This window comes from Muntiacus reevesi, chromosome 2 (assembly GCF_963930625.1).
Source record: "Muntiacus reevesi chromosome 2, mMunRee1.1, whole genome shotgun sequence".
Classification (NCBI taxonomy): Eukaryota; Metazoa; Chordata; class Mammalia; order Artiodactyla; family Cervidae; genus Muntiacus; species Muntiacus reevesi.
In genome coordinates, this window is record NC_089250.1 from 17038258 (window position 1) to 17063185 (window position 24928).

At 45.5% G+C, this 24928-nt stretch overlaps 1 protein-coding gene across 2 annotated transcripts in view; it reads left to right on the forward strand.

The window, feature by feature from the left end:
- The window catches only part of CAMK1D (calcium/calmodulin dependent protein kinase ID), a 381871-nt gene that overhangs the window by 324056 nt on the left and 32887 nt on the right, over positions 1 to 24928 (forward strand). For both annotated transcript variants that reach the window (XM_065920998.1, XM_065920997.1), the window contains exon 5: positions 6327 to 6453. In XM_065920998.1, coding sequence (XP_065777070.1) covers positions 6327 to 6453 — 127 coding nt within the window. The remainder of the gene's footprint in view (positions 1 to 6326; positions 6454 to 24928) is intronic.

The window sequence follows — 24928 nt, forward strand, 5'->3', positions numbered from 1 at the left end:
CAAAAATAAATAAATAAAATTATTTTTTAAAAAATTAGCTCACAACTTAGGATACTACTCAGCCCCCACATATGAACATACCTCTTCCTCCCTTCAGAAAGGCATTCCCGTGTCTTCTTGCCCCAGGAAGCTACTGAAGATCCTCAGTGGCCCTTTTTTCAAAGCAAGAGAAGTGTCTTTGCCGCCTCCTCCTATTAGGGAGGGGCTGCACTGTTGGACTTTGGAGCTGGATCATTCTTTGTTGGGGGAGGTTTTCCCATTCAAGGGGATGTTTAGCAGCATCCCTGGTCCCGGCCCATGAGACGCCTGTTCAGTTCAGTTCAGTCACTTAGTCGTATCAGACTCTTTGAGACCCCATGAATCGTAGCACACCAGGCCTCCCTGTCCATCACAAACTCCCGGAGTTTACTCAAACTCATGCCCATCGAGTCGGTGATGCCATCCAGTCATCTCATCCTCTGTCGTCCCCTTCTCCTCCTGCCCCCAATCCCTCCCAGCATTAGGGTCTTTTCCAGTGAGTCAACTCTTCACATGAAGTGGCCAAAGTATTGGAGTTTCAGCTTCAGCATCAGTCCTTCCAATGAACACCCAGGACTGATCTCCTTTAGGATGGACTGGTTGGATCTCCTTGCAGCCCAAGGGACTCTCAACAGTCTTCTCCAACACCACAGTTCAAAAGCATCAATTTTTCGGCACTCAGCTTTCTTTGCAGTCCAACTCTCACATCCATACAGGACCACTGGAAAAACCATAGCCTTGACCAGACGGACGCCTGTACTACTCCTGAAATTTCAGTTCAGTTCAGTTCAGTCACTCAGTCGTGTCCAACTCTTTGTGACCCCATGAATCGCAGCACGCCAGGCCTCAATATCCAGCACCAACTCCTGGAGTTTACCCAAACTCATGTCCATCGAGTCGGTGATGCCATCCAGTCATCTCATCCTCTGTCGTCCCCTTCTCCTCCTGCCCCCAATCCCTCCAAGCATCAGGGTCTTTTCCAATGAGTCAACTCTTCGCATGAGGTGGCCAAAGTATTGGAGTTTCAGCTTCAGCATCAGTCCTTCCAACGAACACCCAGGACTGATCTCCTTTAAGATGGACTGGTTGGATGGATCTCCATGCAGTCCAAGGGACTCTCAAGAGTCTTCTCCAATACCACAGTTCAAAGGCATCAACTCTTTGGCGCTCAGCTTTCTTCACAGTCCAACTCTCACATCCATACATGACCACTGGAAAAACCATAGCCTTGACTAGATGAACCTTTGTTGGCAAAGTAATGTCTCTGCTTTTTAATATGCTATCAAGGTTGGTCATAACTTTTCTTCCAAGGAGTAAGCGTCTTTTAATTTCATGGCTGCAGTCACCATCTGCAGTGATTTTGGAGCCCCCCAAAATAAAGTCTGACACTGTTTCCACTGTTTCCCCATCTATTTGCCATGAAGTGATGGGACCAGATGCCATGATCTTAGTTTTCTGAATGCTGAGCTTTAAGCCAACTTTTTCACTCTCCTCTTTCACTTTCATCAAGAGGCTCTTTAGTTCCTCTTCACTTTCTGCCATGAGGGTGGTATCCTCTGCATATCTGAGGTTATTGATATTTCTCTTGGCAATCTTGATTTCAGCTTGTGCTTCTTCCAGTCCAGCGTTTCTCCTGATGTACTCTGCATATAAGTTAAATAAGCAGGGTGACAATGTATAGCCTTGACGTATTCCTTTTCCTATTTGGAACCAGTCTGTTTTTCCATGTCCAGTTCTAACTGTTGCTTCCTGACCTGCATATAGGTTTCTCAAGAGGCAGGTCAGGTGGTCTGGTATTCCCATCTCTTTCAGAATTTTCCACAGTTTATTGTGATCCACACAGTCAAAGGCTTTGGCATAGTCAGTAAAGCAGAAATTGATGTTTTTCTGGAATTCTCTTGCTTTTTCGATGATCCAGCAGATGTTGGCAATTTGATCTCTGGTTCCTCTGCCTTTTCTAAAATCACCTTGAACATCTGGAAGTTCACAGTTCATGTATTGCTAAAGCCTAGCTTGCAGAATTTTGAGCATTACTTCACTTGAGTGTGAGATGAGTGCAATTGTGCAGTAGTTTGAGCATTCTTTGGCATTGCCTTTCTTTGGGATTGAAATGAAAATTGACTTTTTCTAGTCCTGTGGCCACTGCTGAGTTTTCCAAATTTGCTGGCATATTGAGTGCAGCACTTTCACAGCATCATCTTTTAGGATTTGAAATAGCTCAACTGGAATCCCATCACCTCCACTAGCTTTGTTCATAGTGATGCTTCCTAAGGCTCACTTGACTTTGCATCCTAGGATGTCTGGCTGTAGGTGAGTGATCACACCATCATGATTATGTGGGTCATGAAGATCTTTTTTGTACAGTTCTTCTGTGTATTCTTGCCACCTCTTCTTCGTATCTTCTGCCTCTGTTACCATTTCTGCTTCCCTACCATTTCTGTCCTTGATTGAGCCCATCTTTGCATGAAATGTTCCCGTGGTATCTCTAATTTTCTGGAAGAGATCTCTAGTCTTTCCCATTCTGTTGTTTTCCTGTATTTCTTTGCATTGATCACTGAGGAAGGCTTTCTTATCTCTCCTTGCTATTCTTTGGAACTCTGTATTCAAATGGGAATATCTTTCCTTTTCTTCTTTGTTTTTCGCTTCTTTTCTTTTCACAGTTATTTGTAAGACCTCCTCAGACAGCCATTTTGCTTTTTTGCATTTCATTTCCATGGGGATGGTCTTGATCCCTGTCTCCTGTACAAGGTCACGAACCTCTGTCTATAGTTCATCAGGCACTCTGTCTATCAGATCTAGTCCCTTAAATCTATTTCTCACCTCCACTGTATAATCATAAGGGATTTGATTTAGTTCATACCTGAATGGTCTAGTGGTTTTCCCTACTTTCTTCAATTAAATCTGAATTTGGCAATAAGGAGTTAATGATCTGAGCCACAGTCTGCTTTTGGTCTTGTTTTTGTTGACTGTATCGAGCTTCTCCATCTTTGGCTACAAAGAGTATAATCAATCTGATATCGGACCATCTGGTGATGCCCAGGTGTAGAATCTTCTCTTGTGTTGTTGGAAGAGGGTGTTTGCTATGACCAGTGCATTCTCTTGGCAAACTCTATTAGCTTTTGCCCTGCTTCATTCTGTACTCCAAGGCCAAATTTGCCTATTACTTCAGGTGTTTCTTGACTTCCTACTTTTGCATTCCAGTCCCCTATAATGAAAAGGACATCTTTTTTGGGTGTTAGTTCTAAAAGATCTTATAGGTCCTCATAGAACCGTTCAACTTCTGCTTCTTCAGTGTTACTGGTTGGGGCTTAGGCTTGGATTACTATGGTATTGAATGGTTTGCATTGGAAACGAACAGAGATCATTCTGTCATTTTTGAGATTGCATCCAAGTACTGCATTTCGGACTCTTTTGTTGACCATGATGGCTATTCCATTTCTTCTAAGGGATTCCTGCCCATAGTAGTAGATATAATGGTCATCTGAGTTAAATTCACCCATTCCAGTCCATTTTAGTTCGCTGATTCCTAGAATGTCAACGTTCACTCTTGCCATCTCCTGTTTGACCACTTTCAATTTGCCTTGATTCATGGACCTAACATTCCAGGTTCCTATGCAATATTGCTCTTTACAGCATCGGACCTTGCTTCTATCACCAGTCACATCCACAACTGGGTATTGTTTTTGCTTTGGCTCCTTCCCTTCATTCTTTCTGGAGTTATTTCTCCACTCATCTCCAGGAGCATATTGGGCAACTACCGACCTGGGAGTTCCTCTTTCAGTATCCTATCTTTTTGCCTCTTCATTCTGTTCATGGGGTTCTCAAGGGAAGAATACTGAAGTGATTTGCCATTCCCTTCTCCAGTGGACCACATTCCTTCAGACCTCTCCACCATGACCCGTCCGTCTTGGGTGGCCCTACACGGCCTGGCTTAGTTTCATCGAGTTAGACAGGGCTGTGGTCCTGTGATCAGATTGGCTCGTTTCTGTGATTATGGTTTCATTGTGTGTGCCCTCTGATGCCCTCTCGCAACACCTACTGTCTTACCTGGGTTTCTCTTACCTTGGACGTGGGGTATCTCTTCACAGCTGCTCCAGCAAAGCGCAGCCGCTGCTCCTTACCTTGGATGAGGTCGCCCCTCCTGATCTTGAATGTGGAGCAGCTCTTCTAGGCCCTCTTGCACTCGTGCATCCGCCTCTCCTCCTGAAGTTCAGACCACCAGAAATGTCTCTCGGCATTGCCAGGTGTCCCCTGGCGGGGTGAAAGCTATCACTGGATTCGGAGTATGATTATATGTAACATGAACTCTGCAGGAAGTGTTGATTCAGATCTTTTAAAAACTTACATGAACAAGGGTTGGAATTGACATCCCAAGTCATGTGTTGGCCACCAGGTGTCTTGCAAACATGCCATAAAATGCAGAAGAATAATCTTTTAGGTGAGTCCTGGGCCTTGTAGGACCCCAGCCAGGATTGTAAGATCCCCTCTGTCCCCCAATCACCCCATCACCCCCAGCCCTCCTTCTGCCAGACGAGGGCCTCCACCCACATTATCTCTGAGCCTATCTTCTCTCCCACTTTCTTCTCTGTCCCCCTTACTCCCCCCCTCCACCATGAAAAGTCTTGCTGTCTTTACTAAATCTTGAGACAAGTAAAAGTATTGACCTAACCTGAGAATGACCAGCTGATTGAATCCTCGTCAGTAGTTGTCCTTCGGAAGAGCCATTTATTGATCCAAATGCATCTCCTGTAGGAAAAAGGTGTAAGGAGAGATTCTGGGCTGTTAGGCCATCTCCTGCCTGGATACAGCTTGTCTAGGAGCATGAGATCCTTGACAGCTGCAGAAGCACTGTCAGGGACAGGAAGTTAAAATCAGAAACTTAAAAAAAAAAAAACCTCTCTGCCCCCATGATTGGATTCTTACTCTTCACCAAATGCTAATCCCTAAACATTCAGAGAAGCACTATTTGGTTAGATTGTTTCCCTCTGTTTTCTGAGCATTATTGTTTCCACTATTGATTGGCCCATTTTATTCTAGTTTAAAACTCACTGAAAACATCCACAAACATACATTTGATTTTCTTCTAATCTCATACTTTGTCCAGAGGATTAATGTCCCTGTGGTTGATAAATGCTGTTCCTTTTTATCTTGTTATTTTGGGTGAAGGGTAGTATTTTGGGGGGGTTCTGTTAAAGGAAAAATAAATTGGTTCTGACCCATGTTCAATTGGTAAGGAACGTTTTATTCAAGACTCCTGCAAGAGGGACATCGCATTAGGGCAGAGAGTTGGGCTCCACTCCAAGTTCATCAAGGACACATGAGGATGTATAACCATTGAGCAGAGTGAAGGGTCATGGATGGAAAATTACTAATAGGAGACGGCAAGGGTAGAGGGGTTCTCGCTCAACAGCTCCTTAGGGCTCCTTAAGCCCCTCCCCCATTTTTTGCCAGGAACAACCAAGTTCCCCAGTTTTCCAGAAGATGCCATGCAGATGAAGTTTCACCGTCTCCCAGTTTGCCCCAGGGTTGTCGCCCTTAAGCCCCTCCCACGTAGATACCACGAAGGTGCCACATGCAGATCTGGAGTGGAGACAAAGTTATAATCAGACCTTTGCCGCTTGTGGGGAATTACTGCTTCCTGCACTCTGACATTTACAATCAGGGGAGCACAGGAGGAGCCATCACTCCGTGTTCTACAGAAACGCAAGCAGAGGCTTGGAGTTCTTCAGGGCACGTGGCTGGAAAGTTCTAGATCTTCCACATCATTGCATTCCAGGATGACCTCCCTCTGCTTCCCAGGAAGCAGAGTGCCCAGGCGTCAGCTGGCTCAGGAAAGGAGGGAGTGCAATGCATGTGCAGAGCTGCAGGATTCAGGAGGTTTCCGAGATCCGGGAGAGAGACCCTTAGGTCAGAGGCTGACAAGGATCAGGAAAAAAGAAACCACAGAACACCTGCAAAAGCAGCGTTCTTTCTGGGAACCTCCTTTCTCCCAACCCAGCAAATGAATCGACAAGTCTGGAAGGCATCTACTTTCCAATTGCTTCAATATATACTTCATTTTTTTTAATTAGAGAAAATACTAATAAGGGAAATGGATTCATATTTCTTGAAAATCCATAAATGCCCCAATAGTAGGTAAGGCCCCCACATTGCTTTCATTAAACACTGCTTTTCTTCAGGTATTTACTGTGTCTAAAGCTCAAGTCTGTCCTTCCATTGTCATTAAGTTTTGGTGAGTTGGTGAGACTCCCACAATTAACCCAGCTGTCAACATAGTTTGTACATTTTTTTTCTACTTTTCTTTCTAGCCTGAGAACCTGTTGTACTACAGTCAAGATGAGGAGTCCAAAATCATGATCAGCGACTTTGGGTTGTCCAAAATGGAAGGCAAAGGAGACGTGATGTCCACAGCGTGTGGGACCCCAGGCTATGTCGGTAAGGACGTTGCGTGTGTATTTTCCCATTTGTCAGCCTGATCGCTTGTCTTTAGCATTCGAGCCTGGCACCTGCCTTCATTTCCCTTGAGGGAGGAATAAAAAGATCGAGAGACACTGGAACAAGCTTAAAGGGATGTGGTTTTCCCTGAAACCTTCCCCTGAAATCCTGTTTGATTTGGGTGTGAGCCTGCATGGAGGCCAGGAATTTATTTGGGTCAGTTCCCTGTTTCTAAGACCAGAAATACAGCACATGTATCTATGTTTTCAAATATTTACAGTGACACGTTGAGACAGCAGTAAGGTGCAGACACATACGAAACATTTAAATGCTGATATAAGCACGGGTAGAAAGAAAAGATTAATCAGAGGAGTCTGGTTCAAACCTTGACCAAGTCACTCTCTTGGGTTATCCACTTGACCTGTCCTGGAGAAGCCAAGAATTAAAAATTTTTCCTACAATCAGAACCCCAGATCCTTTGTCCCAAACACAGCAGAATGCAGAAAAGGTTGTGGCAGATCTGAGCACTCAAATACAGAGAACCCTCTTGCATCTTCTGGGGGCCTGGAGAAAGGCCATTGGAGCTGTGTATGAAGTTAGACTTCATTTACAGGACTGTATTCATTCTTCCAGCAGATGTTTACTCAGGTGCCTGCTATGTGCTCGATGCTGTCCTAGGCACTGGGGTGAAGACTGTGAATGAGATGGGGCATCTGCCCTCATGGAGCTGACGTTTTAGTTGGGAGGGACAGACAGCAAAGAAACAGGTGAACAGAGGCGTTTCAGACCTTGCATGGTATGAAGAAGATAGAACGGGGGTTTGGGACAGAGTGACAAGTGTGAGGAAGAGTTGGGATGGCCCAGGGGATAGGAGGAGACCTGGGCATTGGCCTTCATGATGAGAAGCAGCCCCGGCCATGGGAAGGTTTGGAGACAGAGCGTTCAGAGTAGAGGCATCAGCTGGTGCTGCGGAGAGAGTACAAGCCAGGAAGGTCTAAGAGCCAGAGAGACGGAAATTGGTAAAGACTTGGGAACCAGAGACGAAGGCTGAATTCTCATCATACAAACCATGATGGCTTTTCCTTGTGATAATAGTAAACCTGCCCTTAAGGAGAAGAGGTGAAGTTATATGACCGTGTCATGTGACCTTCCTTTATATGAGGGAAGCAGGCCTCATATAGAGCGAGTGTGGGGCCCCGAGCATTGTGGAGAACTCCAAATGACCTTGGAGGCCCTTCAGGGCCCTTCAGGTGCTTGCATGATAATGGGCGTTAAGTCATCCCTGTTCATGTCACAGCCAGTGCACTCTTAAAGGAACTTGGGGAGAAAAAAACAGACTTGAGGGAAATAGAGAAAACAATGAGGGGACTAGAAAGAAGCCACAGATTTGGGAGAAGATCATGATGGTGTAAATGTTGGAGGGGAGGAAAAGACGTGCTCAGCATCTCTTAACTCTTGACTGTCCTGGGTTTTGTCCCTGGGTTGTGTATTTGCACTGGACAGAGAAGGGAGAATGTTCTGATCATGTTTGAGGAGGCAGCACATCTGATGGAGGTGCATGGGAGGGTAAGTTGTCCCTCTTCTAGGATAGAAAAGTGATGGTTTCAGGAAGAGCCTGGACCCCACCAGGAGAACTCAGAATGGTGGCTGTGGTGTGAGATGCGTGGGGAGACACACGTGTATGCCTGGGGGTGGTGCCGTGGGTGGAAATGTGGGTGTGTGATGTGTGAGTGTGCAGTGTGTGTGTGTTATGTGTGTGTGTAGAATTTTTCCAGTTCAGTCCAAGCCACCAAGCAAGCAGCAAGTAACAATGAATGAGACAGGCTGTTCGCATTTCTCTTAAAAGACAGGGAGGGAAAAAGCCTGCTCCAACTGTGGTGAACCATAGGCATCAGAAGATGGACAGGCCTGTGAGGTCACGGGGTCCAGTCTCCTGGCCAGAATGGCCTTGCTGTGTCCCACTGGGGATGCTGTAGCTGCCCAGCTCCCCTTCGGGACAGCGGGTTCAGATGTCCTGACACAGAATGTGCATATTTACATATGGATCACATCGTTCTCATATTTGGCTCTGATGTTGGAAAGCTCTAGCGCTTTCTAAATCGATTTCTGCTTTTTTGCATTTGGCAGAGCTGGTGGAACGGCAGTCTCTTTGGGTTTCTAAGTGGCTGCCATCCGAGTGGTCTGGCTCTGTTTAGAGGTCAGATGCTGATGAGGCTGGGAACTGGGGCTGACATCTGGATGTGGCCTTTGCTCTTGTCATCCTATGTGGTGGCGAGTGGAGCCATCAGGGAATTCTGTCATCAGATACAGGTTTGCTTTGAGTGAGGAGAGAGAGGAGGACTGTGGGAATGGAGCATTTCTGCTTGTTCCTATTTATTAAGCACCAAGACTGCTGGGAGACCTCTTAGAGCAAAGAAGGGGCAACACTGGGAGCTTGAGTCTCTGTAGACATGGCTTGGGCAGGGAGCAGCTGAACTCAGGCTGTTTCTCCCCCACAGTCCTGTGTGGCACGCTCCTATCTGACCATCAAAGCCCAGGTTATATAACCCTCTTTTGATTGCTATCCAAACACCTATCATCTCCTTTGCCGTCTTAGTTCTTTTCCTTTGCTCATCATGGCCCTGATCACGTTGCATCTGGGTCCACCTCTATTCGTGTCTCTCCCCCGCTCCAGTAGAGCAGGGGCTGTGCTTTCTGGCTTCGCACAGATGCTTGTTGAATAAACACCTAAGCTTATGCACATTAGTGATTTTTTTTTCTCTGTTCCCCTACCATTCACTCAGGGTGCAATTATTGAATTCCTGTTATGTGTCATGCACAGTAGTGTGGTGTTAGGAATACAAGTACGGCTTAGGTAGACAGAGTCTCTGATCTCAAAATGTTCTCAGGCTTGTGAGAGACAGAGGGCTAACAGGTGAATTGAATAATGTATGGTAAGTGCCACATTATGCATCATTCTAGGATTATTTATTTAGTGCCTACCTTCTGTTCTAGGCACTAGGGATGTATCAGTAGAAAGAAAAAAGGAATATAAAAATGCTCAACCTCATGGTACTTATGTTTGAGATAGAGACAGACTATAGGCTAATAGATGAATTAATTAATATCTTAGATGGTTATGCATGCTGTGCAGAAAAATAAAGCAGGAAAGAGAACAGGAAGTGTGTGTGTGTGTGTGTGTGTGTGTGTGAGCAGGAAAGAAGAGGAAGTATCTCTGGTTATGTACAGAGAGTGGACATAATTCTCAACCTTAAAGAAAAAGTGTTCATCATCCATCACAAAGGCACTGGTTATCACTTGTATACCTTCCTAGTGACTTTGCTTTTTAAATAAACAGACAACAATGTACAGTTTTTACTGTGTGACCACTGGTTTAGTAGATGCTGGTTTTGTTTTCTCATTCAGTTTTATGAGAGAAAGGGACTTGTATGTCAGGTCAGTCCTTCTCCCTCAGAAGGGTGTTAAATGTGACTAACAGTGTAGGTACAGAACTGTAGTTAGTTGTGCATTTGTGATTTTTATCACTCTATTTGTTTGTGATAAACAGATGCTGTGATAAACTGTGATAGACAGTTTATCCCTTGTGACAAACTCCAAGGGATCTTCCCGACCCAGGGATTGAACCTGGGTCTTCCTTGTGTCAGGCAGATACTTTACCATCTGAGCCACCAGGGAAATCCCTGTATCTCTGTTCAGTGACACTTTATTTAATATTATTATTGATTCATTAAGGTTGAATTCAGGCCAACATCACTGTAACTCATGCCTAAATGAAGTTTACTGAGTACACGCTTTCTCCCTAAGGCACACCCACCCTTCTTGGGCTTGGGATCCCTGGACAGCATTTTGGCCCTGACACTTGGGGGCTGTTTTTAATAGGGAAGTCAACAAAAGACACGAAAATGAGGAACAAATTTGGCAGTAATTGGACCATGAAAACCACACTGCTGACAGTGTGAGAGATGAAACAAGAGGACAGAGCATTGCTGCGTGTGCCCCCGGCTGGGAGTGAGTGTCACCGGCAACTCCAGGTTCTGGCCACTCTGGGCAGGCCTACAGATGAACACAAAAGCATCCCAGGTATTGATTTGGGGGCTGCAAATGGATTTTGCCTAGCAAGTAGGCAAATTCACAGATACGGAAACCATAAGTAGTGGGGATGGACCTTATTTGGGAACTGGTAGCTTCTGATGCAGTCTGTTTGTTTGTTTTGAGGGGGGTTGGTTGTGCTGTACCTCATGCGGGATCTTAGTTCCCCACCCAGGTATTGAGCCAGCACCCCCTGCAGTGACAGCTCACCAGACCCCCAGGGAAGTTCCCTCTGATGCATTTTAAAGCCATGAACCTGAGTGGAATCTGCAAGGGGCAGGTGGGGGGCGGGCAGAGCAAGCAGGTGTAGAAGGAGGAGACAAAGGTCCCAGGGTTGAGTCCTGGGGACTTGGACAGACAGGGAAGGGACGGGGGTGAAGGGGGAAGAGAAGCAGGGGAGCGCGGCCTTTGGACAGTGCTTCAGGGAGGACACAACTGTGTCCGTGGTGGCTGTTAATTCAGGTGAGATGAAGATTGAGGAGTGGGGACCACTGTTTGGGGGAGCTTGAATTGTGGATCCGTTGAGTAATCAGGTATTTTTGTGGGAACCTGGTAGTCAGAGTAATGCTGGAGAGCAGACTGCCGTCAGCCCTGGGAATGGACTGTCTACCTGTCCCCCTCCCCAGCAGTCTGATGGGGACACTGTTTGGGACCTTGGACACGGAGGCTGTAGCCATGGCCTCCTTTTTGCCCAGCCGTTTTTGATTTGAACAGGGCAGGGCCCTTGGGCATTTCCAGGAGAGAAGGAAGAGAGTACCGTCCTCCTGCTGCCCATCCTGGGGGTCCTGAATCCCCGCCCAGGCCCAAGCCAGGCGCAGAGGACGGCTGTCAGCTTTAGTGCAGAACCCTTCCCAGTCATGCTGGTTTCAGTTGGCAGGCGCGGTTGTTTTGTTGTTGAGTCAGTTATCACCTATATGAATCTGCAACTGAATAGTTTTACCAACATCATTACTTCAATTTAAATGAGTTCTCTAATAATGAAGTAATATTGGAAAAATAGGTGTTTATCTCACATATCCCAATACACATGGTTGGGAGAAAGCAAAAGAATCTGAACTTCACCCTTAACCCTTAGCAGCTGCTAAGGGTCCTTGTTGTTCAGTTGCTAAGTCGCATCTGACTCTTTGCGACCCATGGACTTACTCCATGGACCCTGCCAGGCTCCTCTGTCCATGGGGTTTTCCAGGCAAAAAGTAGTGGAGTGGGTAGCCCTTTCCTCCTGCAGAGGATCTTCCTGACCCAGGGGTGGAACCCGAGTCTCCTGCATTGGCAGGCAGATTCCGTACCGCTGAGTTACCAGGGAAGCCATGAGGTCCTCACACAGCCTCTATAAGGAACCTGGGCCTGGGCTGGGTGTCTGGTCAGTGATGACAGGATTGCAGCATCTCCATATTGGTGTTTTGGTGTATTGCGTTCCTATTGAGGTAGCCCCCGGGGCTCTGTCAACACCTGGGGCTGCTCCAGTACATGATGGCCAGTGGGCAACATGGACCCATAGAAGGGATCACGTTTGCACTATCTAGTAACTGACATTTCAGGAGCAGCCTCATAGTATGGGTGAGAGGGCGATGGGTGAGGGCTAGAACAAGGGAGAAGACTCATTGGGGAGGCAGGATTTGAAGGCAGGGTAGAAGCTGGGCCAAGATGAAGGGAGTGATGGATGCAGGCAAGCAGGAGAACAAAGGTCCAGGGTTGTGAATGACTTCAGGTACACAGGGTCTGGGGGATGAGCAGACTCACTTGGCTTGGAGGGTGGACGTGCATTACTAAGTCCTTGGAGAGAATTTAGGAGAAACATCAGGCTATCTGGTGGCGATCAGCTCCTCAGGGTAACAAGGTGACCGTCAGTACGGCGCTGACCTGGACTTAGAATCCATTTAATTGAGCCAAATGTAACATTCCCCTTGGCACCGCCAATAAGAAATAGAAGTCAGAGCTGAAAAGATTGTAACATTACTTATGCGACTTGCTCTGCTGCATTAATAAAAATACCAACGAGCTCTCCTGAATCACTAAACAGAAACAATAAGTCATGGAAAGCGTTCATGTCAGTCATGTAATTGACAAGGGACTAGAGATGACAAATGTTTGTTAGGGAAAAGCCTATGTTTGATTTCTAGATAATTACTATTTGCACACTGGTGTGATTTCTCAAATTCTATGGGAAAATTAAGTTCTTTTAAAAGAACTTTGAACCTTGGTCTCTGGATTAAGTGATGAAGTGCCTCACCAGAGGGCAAGCCTGTGCTGTTACTGATTCTTCCAGAGAACAGTCTTTCTTTTACAGAGATTGCAAGCTTCATTTTGAAAAGGGGGAAAAGGCAGGGGTGGGTGGTGCTCGGTGGCGCTCTCTGATGTTTGCCTTTGAACTCCATGAGACTTTCTTTTTCCATCGAGCGTTTTGAGTGATGATCCCTCACTTTGCAGTCTTCCATTTGGAATGCATACCAGGAACCACTTTTTCATTATTGGATGTTCCTCAGAAATAAGGAGAGAAGCCTTTCTGTCTGAGCTGTCATTGTGTTTATAAGAACTATATCTTGGTGCTTTAGAAGGTGCCTTATTGTGACGTTACTTAAACTGTGAAGATGGAGGCATTCCAGTCTCTTCTCATAACTTAGTTGCCTGCAGAGACGTTGCTAAATGCTTTGGTCTATCCCTGGCTTAACATGTCTGAAATCGTTTAGACAATTTTCGTGTGTTCTTCTCTAAATGGAAATGGAGAACAGTTGGTCAGCATTCTTGGCATATTTTTTCACTGTTAAAGAAATGTTTTTAATTCATGAGATCATTGCATTGTGAAAACTTGATAAGGAGCTTGGGGTTTGGATGAGATCTTGGAAACCAGGGATTCCAGGAACCAGGGCTTCATTTGGGGATGGAGACTCTCAAAGCTGCCCAGCCTGTAGTTGGTGGCCATCACAACAGGGGGTCTTGAATGTGAGATTCTCTCTCTGCCACTGGTTACTTGTAAGGAAGGCCTGAGCCATCCCTTAAACCCTTGGGTTCTCAGTTTCTTGTTTGTAAAATAAGCCTGCTGAACTGATTATCAAATCAGGTCCCACTGCTCTCCACTTACAAAAATGATACTCATGTTGATAGAAAGGAAAGGTACCTCTAATCAGAACACCAGCAGTCTGGGGAGATGGCGGACTCAGTGTCCCCACAAAACCACCTCCCAAGATTCTGCTCTGCCATGAAAGCTTTTCAGGGAAACAAGGAAGTCATCTCGTGAATCATTGAGGCAGGGGTTAGTCATCACCCTCCCTCACTGCATATACACTTGTGTGCCAGCTGGTCGACTCCTCCTGGTCTTTCTTCAGATGTTATCTTGTTCATGCAGTTTGTTTGCAAGATTGCTGAAGAGAAACTAGGGAAGAGATCTGGTCCTGTCAGTTCCTTATCCTTCATTTCTGCTTCTTTGATCTATGAAAGGACCAACACGGTAGGCAAAGGATTGTGTGAACAAAAGATTAGGAAACTGTGCCAGGGCCGGAGATGAATAGAGCGTGGGTGCGCCTGGTTTAAGGTTAGTGATGAGGAAAGACAGAAAGGCCACCTTCAGAGAACTCTTTCCTATTAGGAGCTTTTTCCTGTCAAAAGATGCTTAAAGATTGACCTCTATGACTGATTTTCTGATTCTACCCTCCTGTTATTTCTACAGACATCTGACTTAGTATCCTTTAAGAGTATAAATATGTGTGTCAAGGAAATTTGACCGTCGTTTTTTTCCCCATCTTCATTCAGAACAGACAAGAAAAAAACTCAATTACATTGACATCTTCCATCTCTTAAGCAAGCTAAGTCCCTTGGTTCCTTTTATCTTTCCTCATGGATCCTCTGTTCCTGATGCTTTCATCTTCACTCTTCTGTGTGGTCATTTTCTCCCAGAGAGGTGGGGTTTTATTTGTTGTTCACTTAAATTTTAGTACACGTCTCTGAGCATTACATCGTTGCTCTCACCCTCTCAGACTGTTAGCGTTGAAACAGGGTTTTCTGTAACTGATCAATTGTCCCGCAGATGACTGAGGGGAAGGTCCAGATAGGAACCTTCTCTTTCCTTCTCTCTCAGCAGCTGCTCAGTGACAACCAATAGCAACTGTTTCATCACCCTGGGTGCTGCACCCAGACCCCACTTGTCAGAGAGAACCACCCCGCACCCTGCACGTGGGGAGAGTTTTAGGGTGAGACTTTTAGCCTTGACAGTGAATATGGGTGAGGGCAAAAGGTCATGAGCAGAACACAAGCAAAGAGAACGCAGCCCTGCCCTGGAAGAGTCCCCGCCCCCACTAAATCCCTCTTAAAACTGTCTGTGAAGCAGTCTCCATCCTTCTGGAATTCCTTCACAGCTCCTCTCTCAATACTTGAATCCTGGGATGGAATTTCATGGTTTCTGAACTGATACCATTTTGCGGTGATAGAGTGGAAAGAAGCTCTGCCACGTTTTGGAACTTACTCTTTTTTTTTTTTTTTTTCTTTGAATGATTATAGACCAAAACATTGAAATGAGTGTAACAGTCTTCTTCATGTTGAAGTGTAGCTCATCAGATTTCAGAAGTGAGGAGGGCTTCAGTGCAAAGGAGCCATCTGGCTGTGGTTACAAACCCCTTTAGGGCAGAGGCAGAATCTGGGGACCACCTGCAGGGAACACGTTACGGAGTTATCCATGCCACACGGCTCTGAAATGCCTTACTCAGAACATTTTTCTTCCTCTGTTGCACTGAGTTCCAGGTCTCTCCCACATTTGAAAACACCAGATACCAGCCGCCCTCCCCGTTTTCCACTCCCTTCCCGTTCCTTCCCTGACTCCCACCAGCCACATTTTGGCTTCAGGAGCATTTGAATAGTAACCCAGCTCCAGTCAGACTGGTAATGAGAAACCAGGATGGCGCTTTAATGGGGACTCTTCATGCCTGTGGTAAAATTCAAGAAGCGACTAGGAAAATCCAAGTGAGCTGCTTGTCTGTGATGCATTTTTAGTGAATTACGACTCGAAAAGAGGATGAGAAAGAGCTAAGGAACCTATAACCAACGCAATGAGAACAAGCTGTCCCGAGAACCTTCTGCTCCTCCTGACTTCTGCAACTTCAGGCTGAAGACAAACCACCAGCAAGGAAGGATCCTGTATTTCAGTTGTGTTTTGTTTGCCAACAATCCAGATTGCAATACTCTGAATCTAGGTGAAGCAACATTATACTCACAGTAAAGCCCCTCACTGAGGGTTTTTTTCCTTTTTGAATACCCCTCCGGCTGAAAATTCTACTGGCAGGAAGCAGATCTGAGTAAACTCGTTCAATACTGCCTCCTGTTTGTAATCAGCTCTCTCCGAGGCTGGATTCTCCTCTGATATATACGCCTAAATCTTATTTTCCTTGATCTTTAGAATTTTATTTACTGTCTCTGAACAGGTCACTGCTGGGAAGAAATGTCCTCTTTATCTCCCACTATGTTTTTATTTACGATGTGTTAGTTTCAGGTGTATAGCAAAGTGATTCAGTTATACGTATCTATGTATGCATGCATGCTAAGTCGATTCAGTCGTGTCCAACTCTTTGCGACCCCATGGACTGTAGCCTGCCAGACTCCTCTGTCCATGGGATTCTCCAGGCAAGAATACTGGAGTGGGTTGCCATTTCTACTCCATGGGATCTTCCCCACCCAGGGATCGAACCCTCGTCTTTTGTGTCTCCTGCATTGGCAGGCAGACTCTTTACCACCAGCACCACCCGGGAAAGCCATCTATATCTGCCCGTGCTGCTGCTTAGTCACTTCAGTCCTGTCCGACTCTGTGGGACCGTGTGGACCGCCGCCTGCCAGGCTCCTCTATGCGTGAGATTCTCCAGGGAAGAGTAGTAGAGTAGGTTGTCATGCCCTCCTCCCAGAGATCTTCCTGATCCAGGATCGAACCTGGGTCTCCTGCATTGCAGGCAAATTCTGTACCGCTGTGTTACCAGGGAAGCCCATCTATATCTATGTATTAATTTATATTCTTATTCAGATTCTTTCCCCTTATAGGTTATTAGAAGATATTGAGCTGAGTTCCCTGTGCTATACAGTAGGTCCTTGTTGGTTGCCTATTTTATATATAGTGGTTAGTATCTCCCACTGTTTCAGTGAAGTCCTTCTTGCCACCTCGATGACATACAAATGTCACTCACCCTTTGGAACTATACTGCAATTTGTCTTAAGGCTCTGTCCATTTATCTACCAGCAGAGTTGCTGTGACCCTTCTCACCACCTGTGGAGATTCCTCAGGGACGGGAATACTTGGTTCAAGTGTCCTGGGACACACATCCATAAATATAGTTGGCCATCTGGATCCACAGATTCCAAATTCTCGGATTCAACCAAATGCAGATCGAAAATACTTTCTAATTGCGAAAAAACTTCAAAAAAGCAAAGCTTGAATTTGCTGCTTATCAGCAATGATTTATACAGCCTTAACATTGTATGAGGTTTTACAGGTCATCTAGAGATGATTTGAAGTATGCAGGAGGATGTTGTAAATAATATGCAAATACTGTGCCACTTTATGTATGGGACTTCAGCAAGGTCAGCCACAGGGAGCGACAGATGAACCTTAGACTAAGCCGTAGACTGGCAGGCTGCCCGTCTGCCTGCCTGTCTGTCTGCTGATGTCATAGGCTACATAGTAGGTTGGGTGTTTTAAGTTCATTTTCAAAAACACAAGCTCATTCAAAGACAAGTAGAGGTGCTGCTGCTCTGAGGGTCTCATCAGCTCCATCTCGGAAGTGGCGCAGGTGGCAGCCATTTAGCACACTCCAGGGAATGAAGCAGTGCACCCAGTGTTCAGAGTAGCACCATTTACAATAACAAGACGGGGAGTAACCTCAATGTCCATCAACAGATGAATAAGTAAAGAAGATGTGGTGTGTACATACATATATATGTATACACACACACAATGGAATACTACTCAGCCACAAAAAAGAATGAAATGATGCCATCTGCAACAGCTTGGATGGATGGATCTAGAGCTTATCATACTAAGTGAAGCAAATCAGACAAAGATAAATACCACCGTATGCTATCACTTAGGTGTGGAGTCTAAAATATGACACAAATGAAGTGACTTACAAAACAGGCTCACTGATGTAGAAAACAAACATGGTTAGCAAGGAGGAAGCTGTGGGGGAGGGATTAATTATCAGTTTGGGATTATCAGATCCAGACTACTATGTATAAAATAGATATACAACAAGATCCTACTGTACAGCACAGGGGACTGTATTCAATATCCTATAAGAAACCATAATGGAAAAGAATATGAAAAATAATGCACACACACACATACATATATATATATATAACTGAATCATTTTGCCATACACCAGAAACTAATACGACATTATAAATCACCTATATTTCAATAAAGGAAAACTTAGGGGGAAAAATTGGGATATATGCATTTTTGTAACCAGTCTTCCAGAATAATTTTCAACCTTCTTTAAAAAAGAATTATAACTGAGGCCCGTGAAAGCAAGAACTGATTAGAACTGGGCTTTGCACCCTTGTCACTGCTTAAACGATGAGGAGAGCTCAGGGCAATGGAGACAGAAACCTTGATGACCCCTGGCCTGGAGGTAGGAGGGGGGGCGTGTAGGGAAGGAGGGGGCCGGGGGAGAAAATGTGGGAGGAGCTCAGTCTGTCCTTCCCTCAGATGCAGGGCCATGAAGGTGCCGCACACAGCCAGAGTCCCTGGCCATCGCGTGGATCTCTGACACCAGGACAAATGGGCCTCATGCTCACAGCACTGTCAGTCAGCTGTGATGAACAGGCTGCTCCTGTTACTGGGTCTGGGCTGGTGTGTGGACCAAGAAGGGATGATGTAAACGTGCTGGTGATGAAGTGACCCCAGGGATCCATAAGTAGATGAACAAAGGAACCACCTGGCTCCTGCCAGCTCTAAGACTCAAGCTCTCCCAACCTGCCCTTCCAGTCGCGTGTGAGCCTGGCTCAGTCCTGACTTTTGAGGGTTTTCATCAAAAGGGTGGAACTCTTCCTTTATGAATCATTTCATAACATTTATGTTAAGCTAGAATCAAAGGAAAGTACTTCATGATATCAGGAATCTATCCAGCCTTAATTCTAGAAAGTAATAAAGCCTACATTCTTTTTGCTCCCTTGATCTTACCAACTTCTCTTCCTTACATAATAACTACTAACTATACCCATAAGTTATGTGCTGCTTATTTCCTTTAAGCCTCATAACAGTCCTCAAAGTTGGGCTCTATTGATGTTCCCATTTTACAGATAAGCAAAATGGAGGCTGAGAAGGATTAAGGGACTTACCCATGTCCACACATGCAGTAAATGGTAGAGCCTAGGTTTCTTTCACTGAAAAGCCAATGTACCCAGGAGTTTAAAACTTCTTATATCCAGACAACTAAAGTCATTTTTTGTTACAAGAACCTAAATCCTGGCAACCATTCCACATCCTTCAGACCTCTCCTACTCTTTTATCTCTGCACCTATTACTTTTTTTTTTTTAGAGTACAACATGCAAGCATATTCTTAGAGCACCACTGGCCACAGCACTTTCTTTCCCTGGTTGTATCTTTCACTATATATCTTCACCTTATTTTTCATTTGACTATTGGAGGTAATTTATTTTTTTCCTTGAATATTTTTAAGGCTTCCCTGGTGGCTCAGACAATAAAGAATCTGCCTGCAATGCAGGAGGCCTGGGTTCAATCTCCGGTCAGGAAGATCCCCTGGAGAAGGGAAATGGCAACCCACTCCAGTATTCTTGCATGGAGAATCCCATGGACAGAAGAGTCTGGCGGGCTACAGTCCATGGGGTCACAAAAGAGTCTGACAGGACTGAGCAACTAACACTTTCACTTTAGAGTAAGTTCAGTATTTTCAGAGCTGGATTTCAAATGAGTTAAATTAAAAAATCAACACCACCTCTCCCATCCTGCCATGATCTTGTCTGAGTACAATCATCGTCCTTAGGAAGGTGGCTGAGGCTTCTCAATGACCCAGAGAACAGGTGTGCCCTGGGGGCTGGGGCCAGCTATGCTGTGGTCACCTACAGAGCCAGTGCCTGAAGTGGGACGCAACCCGTTAAGTGATTGAATAAGGAGAAACCCCACCACTGTGGTTCTGGACCGCTGGCTCTTCTTTTCCAGCACTGAGGGCTGCTCCTGCCACCTTGGGCTGCCCCCTCCTGCCCGTGCCCCTCTTCTCCCCAAGAAGTGGTCATCTTTGAGGTATGGAGAGGAGTGGTCCTCAGACATCCATGGAGGAAAAAAATCACCTTGAACATGAACGTGGTAGCACGGTGAGATCTCAGTCTCCCCTCTCTCTGCAGAGGCTGTTCACAGCACATCCTTGGATGCAGGAAAAGGGAAAATTCCTTTTCTGTTTTATTAGAGCCTGAGGATTGATGACTGTGGCCCCCGCCCCCACAAGCCACTGTCCGCGTTTCCAATTCCACTTGGTTAGGCCTTTTTCTCTCTCTCTGGTTCAGTAGGGAAAATGGGCAACTTAATTGTTTTAAAAACAACATGAAAGGTTTCTGGAATTCTTTTTTTTTTTTTTCTTTTTTCTTTTTGAAATCTCTGGAGTCCTTCCCTTTACCAAAAATCCTTGCTCTAAATCAATATAGACCAGCTCAGTTTATAGGAGACGTTTCCCACCAAATGGAATTTTCCACAGTGGGTTGGTGAGTCTCATAGCAGTAAATTCAATTATTGTCAGTTTGGAACCTACTGTTTCACTGGAGAGCGTGGGGTAAGCCTGGGGCTCAGAAGGCGGAACATCTGTCCACAGATCCTTCCAGGAGCTCGTGGGAGGCTCTGCCGAGGTTGTGTGACTTACATGGAGATGACTTCTATTTACTGGTGTAAATTCAACTGATGGGATACTGTTTCTATTGGGAATAGCCCCCCAAAAATCTAAATTAATAGCCCCCAAGATCTAACAGGAAGGAGGTTCTGAGAGATCATTTACTTTTTTTGCTGTTTAGCCCTAGAACTAGTATTAATAATCCTGAAATCCCTTCAAGAAAAGCTTTTAAAAGGAGAGCAGCATGAATGACAAACACCCACTTTCAGAGAATTAGGGATAATTCTGCTTCTTTTATCCCCCAAATTCATGTCAGAAATAATTTGCTTAAGGAAAGGTATTTAGCAATTGATCTTCTGGTCAAAGCTATGGTTTTTCCAGTAGTTATGTATGAATGTGAGAGTTGGACCATAAAGAATGCTGAGCACTGGAGAACTGATACCTTTGAACTGTGGTGCTGGAGAAGACTCTTGAGAGTGCCTTAGTTTGCAAGGAGATCAAACCAGTCAATTCTAAAGGAAATCAACACTAAATATTCATTGGAAGGACTTATGCTGAAGCTGACGTTCCAATACTTTGGCCACATGATATGAAGAGCTGATTCATTGGAAAAGATCTTGATGCTGAGAAGGACTGAAGGCAGGAGAAGGGGACGACAGAGGTTGAGATGGTTGGATGGCATCTCTGACTCAGTGGACATGAATTTGAGAAAACTGCAGGAGATGGTGGTGACGGACAGGGAAGACTGCCGTGCTGCCATCCGTGGAGTCACAAAGGGTCAGATTCAACTTAGCAGCTGAGCAGCAGTGTACGTAATATAGGGACTTCCCAAACGACAGTGGCTTGCAATCCAAAATTCGTTTGTGACCCTTTCGTTTTTTCTTTTTATGGTTCCTATGGCTACTCACTGAAAATATTCGAGGCAGCGAAGTTTGTTTGTAAATCATCTCTCTGGAATTTTCTTTTTTTGGGTGCACTCGGCCTTTGTTGCTGCACATAGGCTTTCTTTAGTTTCGGTGCTCAGGCTTCTCACTGCAGTGGCTTCTTGTGTCTTGTGATGCACAGGTTTAGTTGCTCCTCAGCATATGGAATCTTCCTGGACCAGGAATCTAAGCCATGTCCCCTGCATGGGCAGGTGGATTCTTATCCACTGTAACACCAGGGAAGTCCTGGGAAACATTTTCTTGTAGAAATAATGGCATGTGTGTGTTGAGTGGATTGGATTCAGTTGTATCACCATTTGATGCATAATCCGTATGTACTATGCCTGAAAATACAGTCTAGAGGTGGCCTCCAGCAGCATGAAGCCTCGTGCTGACGGTGTGATTCACACAGCAATAAAGAGATGGATAAGGTACCGTAGGAGCCTGCTGGAGGCTAGTGGATTACAGGTCTGTGATGAATGGACCTGGGAACCCAACTGTCAGGCTCAACCCAAGTCACTCAGATGGGGCTGCCAACATCCCACCCGTACTCTCTCCACCTCTAAAAGGCTGACTTCAGCCAAGCCTAAGATGCAGTCAGGAGGTTGGACCTGCCACCTATCTTGGATCTGTCCCTTCAACACTTTGGGTGGGTGAACTCCTCTACTGCCACTGATGACCCCTGACTGCCCCAAGGTCCGAGTCTTAAAATGCACTGGAGGAACATGTGTGCCCTCCCCACTTGAGTCTTTAAAAAAAATAAAAAACATAAGTTTTTTTGGTTTGTTTTTGGCTGCACCATGGGGCATGCAGAATCTTAGTTCCCTGACCAGGGATGGAACCCACTGCATTAGAAGCACGGAGTCTGAACCATTGGACTTACAGGGAATTCCCCCCACTTGAGTCTTTCTCTTCTGCTGTGTCTGTGCCTCGAAATCAAGTCCTTTCCTGCTCCTCCTGGGGGCTGATGGCATCGCAGATAAGCTGGGGTGCTTCTCCATGACTGCTCCCTTTGTCAGTAGCTCCAATGAAGTTATTTCAATTCAGAGCCGCCCTCAGTTAGAAGGTGTGGGGGCGGCTAGAGTCATTGCCAAGCTGCCGCAGCCCGTGAGAGAAAATGATTTCTGCTTGATGAAAAAGTTCTTAATCGGCAGCTCCTGCGGGTGCTGGGGGTGAGATGGGACGGCGGCGGCACGGAGAACGCTCATCGCTTCCCGATGCTCCGGGTGGGTAGTGTTCCACGCCATCTCCCTCAGCTGTTGTTTGAAAGTTTGTGAGTTGGATGCTGTGACTGTTTAGAATTACAGTGAATTCTCACTAATGGTTTAACATGAGGGAGTTTGGCTGATTCTCAGAATAAAAACTGGTCTTTTAAAAGATCAGAGAAAAAAAAAAAAAAGATCAGAGAAAAGGGATTCTCCCAGCACTACATTCGGACGGGACCAGGGGAATGGTAGTGGTAGTCACTCTCGTGCCCGACTTTCAGACCCCATGGACTATAGCCCGCCAGGCTCCTCTGTCCATAGGGAATTCTTTAAGCAAGAACACTGGAGTGGATTACCATTCCTTTCTCCAGGGGATCTTCCCGACCCAGGGATCCAACCTGGGTCTGCCACATTTCAGGCAGATTCTTTACTGTCTGAGCCACAATGGTAGGAGAGGGAATGGTAGGAGGACCAAAAACCAGAGGAGTGAAACCGGTTGACAGAACTATAGCACCAAGTGCAGAACACAGATGGAGACTAGGAGAAAAAACATCCTCCCATGACCTCAGGGGTTCATCATGATTTGATCACCATGTCTAATTATCCGGAAGGTTTTGAATATTGCCTGAGAGTTTTTTTTTTCCAAGAATTACTATGAGATGAAAAGTTAGCCATTTAAAACTAGGTGGGCTTGTTCAAACCATGTCCAGAAGAACATTTGGTTCCAGGAAAACAGAATTTGGTTCTCTACGGAAAACAGAATTTAAGCCATTCATGTGTGTACCATCATGCAATTTTAAAAACATATTAAGTTGGTGAGAATTTTAATTCCAAATCAGTTTGCTTTGTCTTTTTTATCATGACATTGCACTTCTGGCTTCACCCTCTGGATTTGGTTCAAGTGCAATGAAGAACTTCACCAGAGGGCAAATGGTTCTGGTGCCAGTTGATTAAAAAGTGTTTATGTTTTGCTGAAGTTGCTATAACCCAGATAAGACACAACATCAAAGAGAACAAGATATGTTTGGTGCAAGTACTTAGAGTTCCACCCCCAGTGTGGATACCCATCATTTAGAACTTTTCCTTAACATCTTTGCAGTTGTTCTATGTCAGGTCTTTTAATTTAAAAAAAGCATTACTTGATGTTAAAAGTGTATTATTTAAACAGAAATCTCATATTTTAAAAAATTAGGTGTCATCTGTGGTGTCAAAGAATCTAAACATCCCCAGTAACATTCATGTTCAAGTTACATAAAATTCAGTCACTTGCTTTTCAAGTCTCGGAATTTGCCAGACTGCAGGCCAAGGGCTTGATGGGCAGGTGTCTCCAGGCATGTGGATTTCAAAAGGGAAACCGTGTTCTTTATTCCCTTGTTTGCTGAACAGTGGATGGTGGCCAGTACTTTCTGTTTTCTAACAGATGATGTTGAGGAGGAGGATTTTTTTTTTTTTTTAAAGAATTCTTCCTCCCACATTTGCAGAACTGGAAGACTGTGAGAATGGAGTGCTCAGGAGGAGAACAGAGAGGATTAGCTCTTCCTAGGAGTCCAACGTGCTTTCCTGGGACTGGGTCTCATCCTTTGGTATCGTGGAGTGTTTGGGCACCACTCTTGCGCCCCTAAAGAGCCCTACAGACCGCGTCACAAGGAAACTGGGTCCTCTCTCCATCTGCTTGGTGCTTCTGACATCTGCTGTCAGCTTTGTGGGGAGGTACTTGGATCAGGGCCTTCCCAGGTGGTGCTAGTGGTGAAGAACCCACCTGCCAATGCAGGAGACATGAGAGATACAGGTTCGATCCCTGGGTCAGGAAAATCCCCTGGAGGAGAGCATGGCAACCCGCTCCAGTATTCTTGCTTGGAGAATCCCGTGGACAGAGGAGCCTGGTGGCTAGGGTCTATAGGGTCACAAAGAGTCGGACATGATTGAAGCGACTTAGTATGCACACATGGACCTGGATCAGACGTTGCCCTGTGAGCCTTTTCTGCTTCTTTTGAACTTTCCATCAGGCCACAAGGCTGGCCCTGGAGGCTCAAAAATAAGCTCCTTGCAGAAACAGCCCCCTCCCACCACCTGTGCCCAGTGGCCACTCAGACTAGAACATCGGCTCTTAGGCTGCCTACCTCCTAAATTAGTTTGCTGTGGGAAATGGCTCCCTTTCATCCATTGCTGTAATAGAAGCATCTGAGAAACAGGTCCTGAGCAGTTCTGGAGAAAAGGAACCATGGCTGTAGCCAGCTCCCAGTTATCCAAGGGCCACTTCTCCAGGTTGTGGGTTCCCTAGCTTTGTAGTTGAAGGTGAAGGTAGCAAAGATGTAGAAATGTGTTTATTTTGCTCTTGTTTAAAAAAAAATTTTTTTTAAGTGATCAGAGGAATTGGGGCTGAAACCTAAAATTAGATTTGGGAGTTATCCGTGGACTGTATTTCTTACCATCATAAGCAGAAAC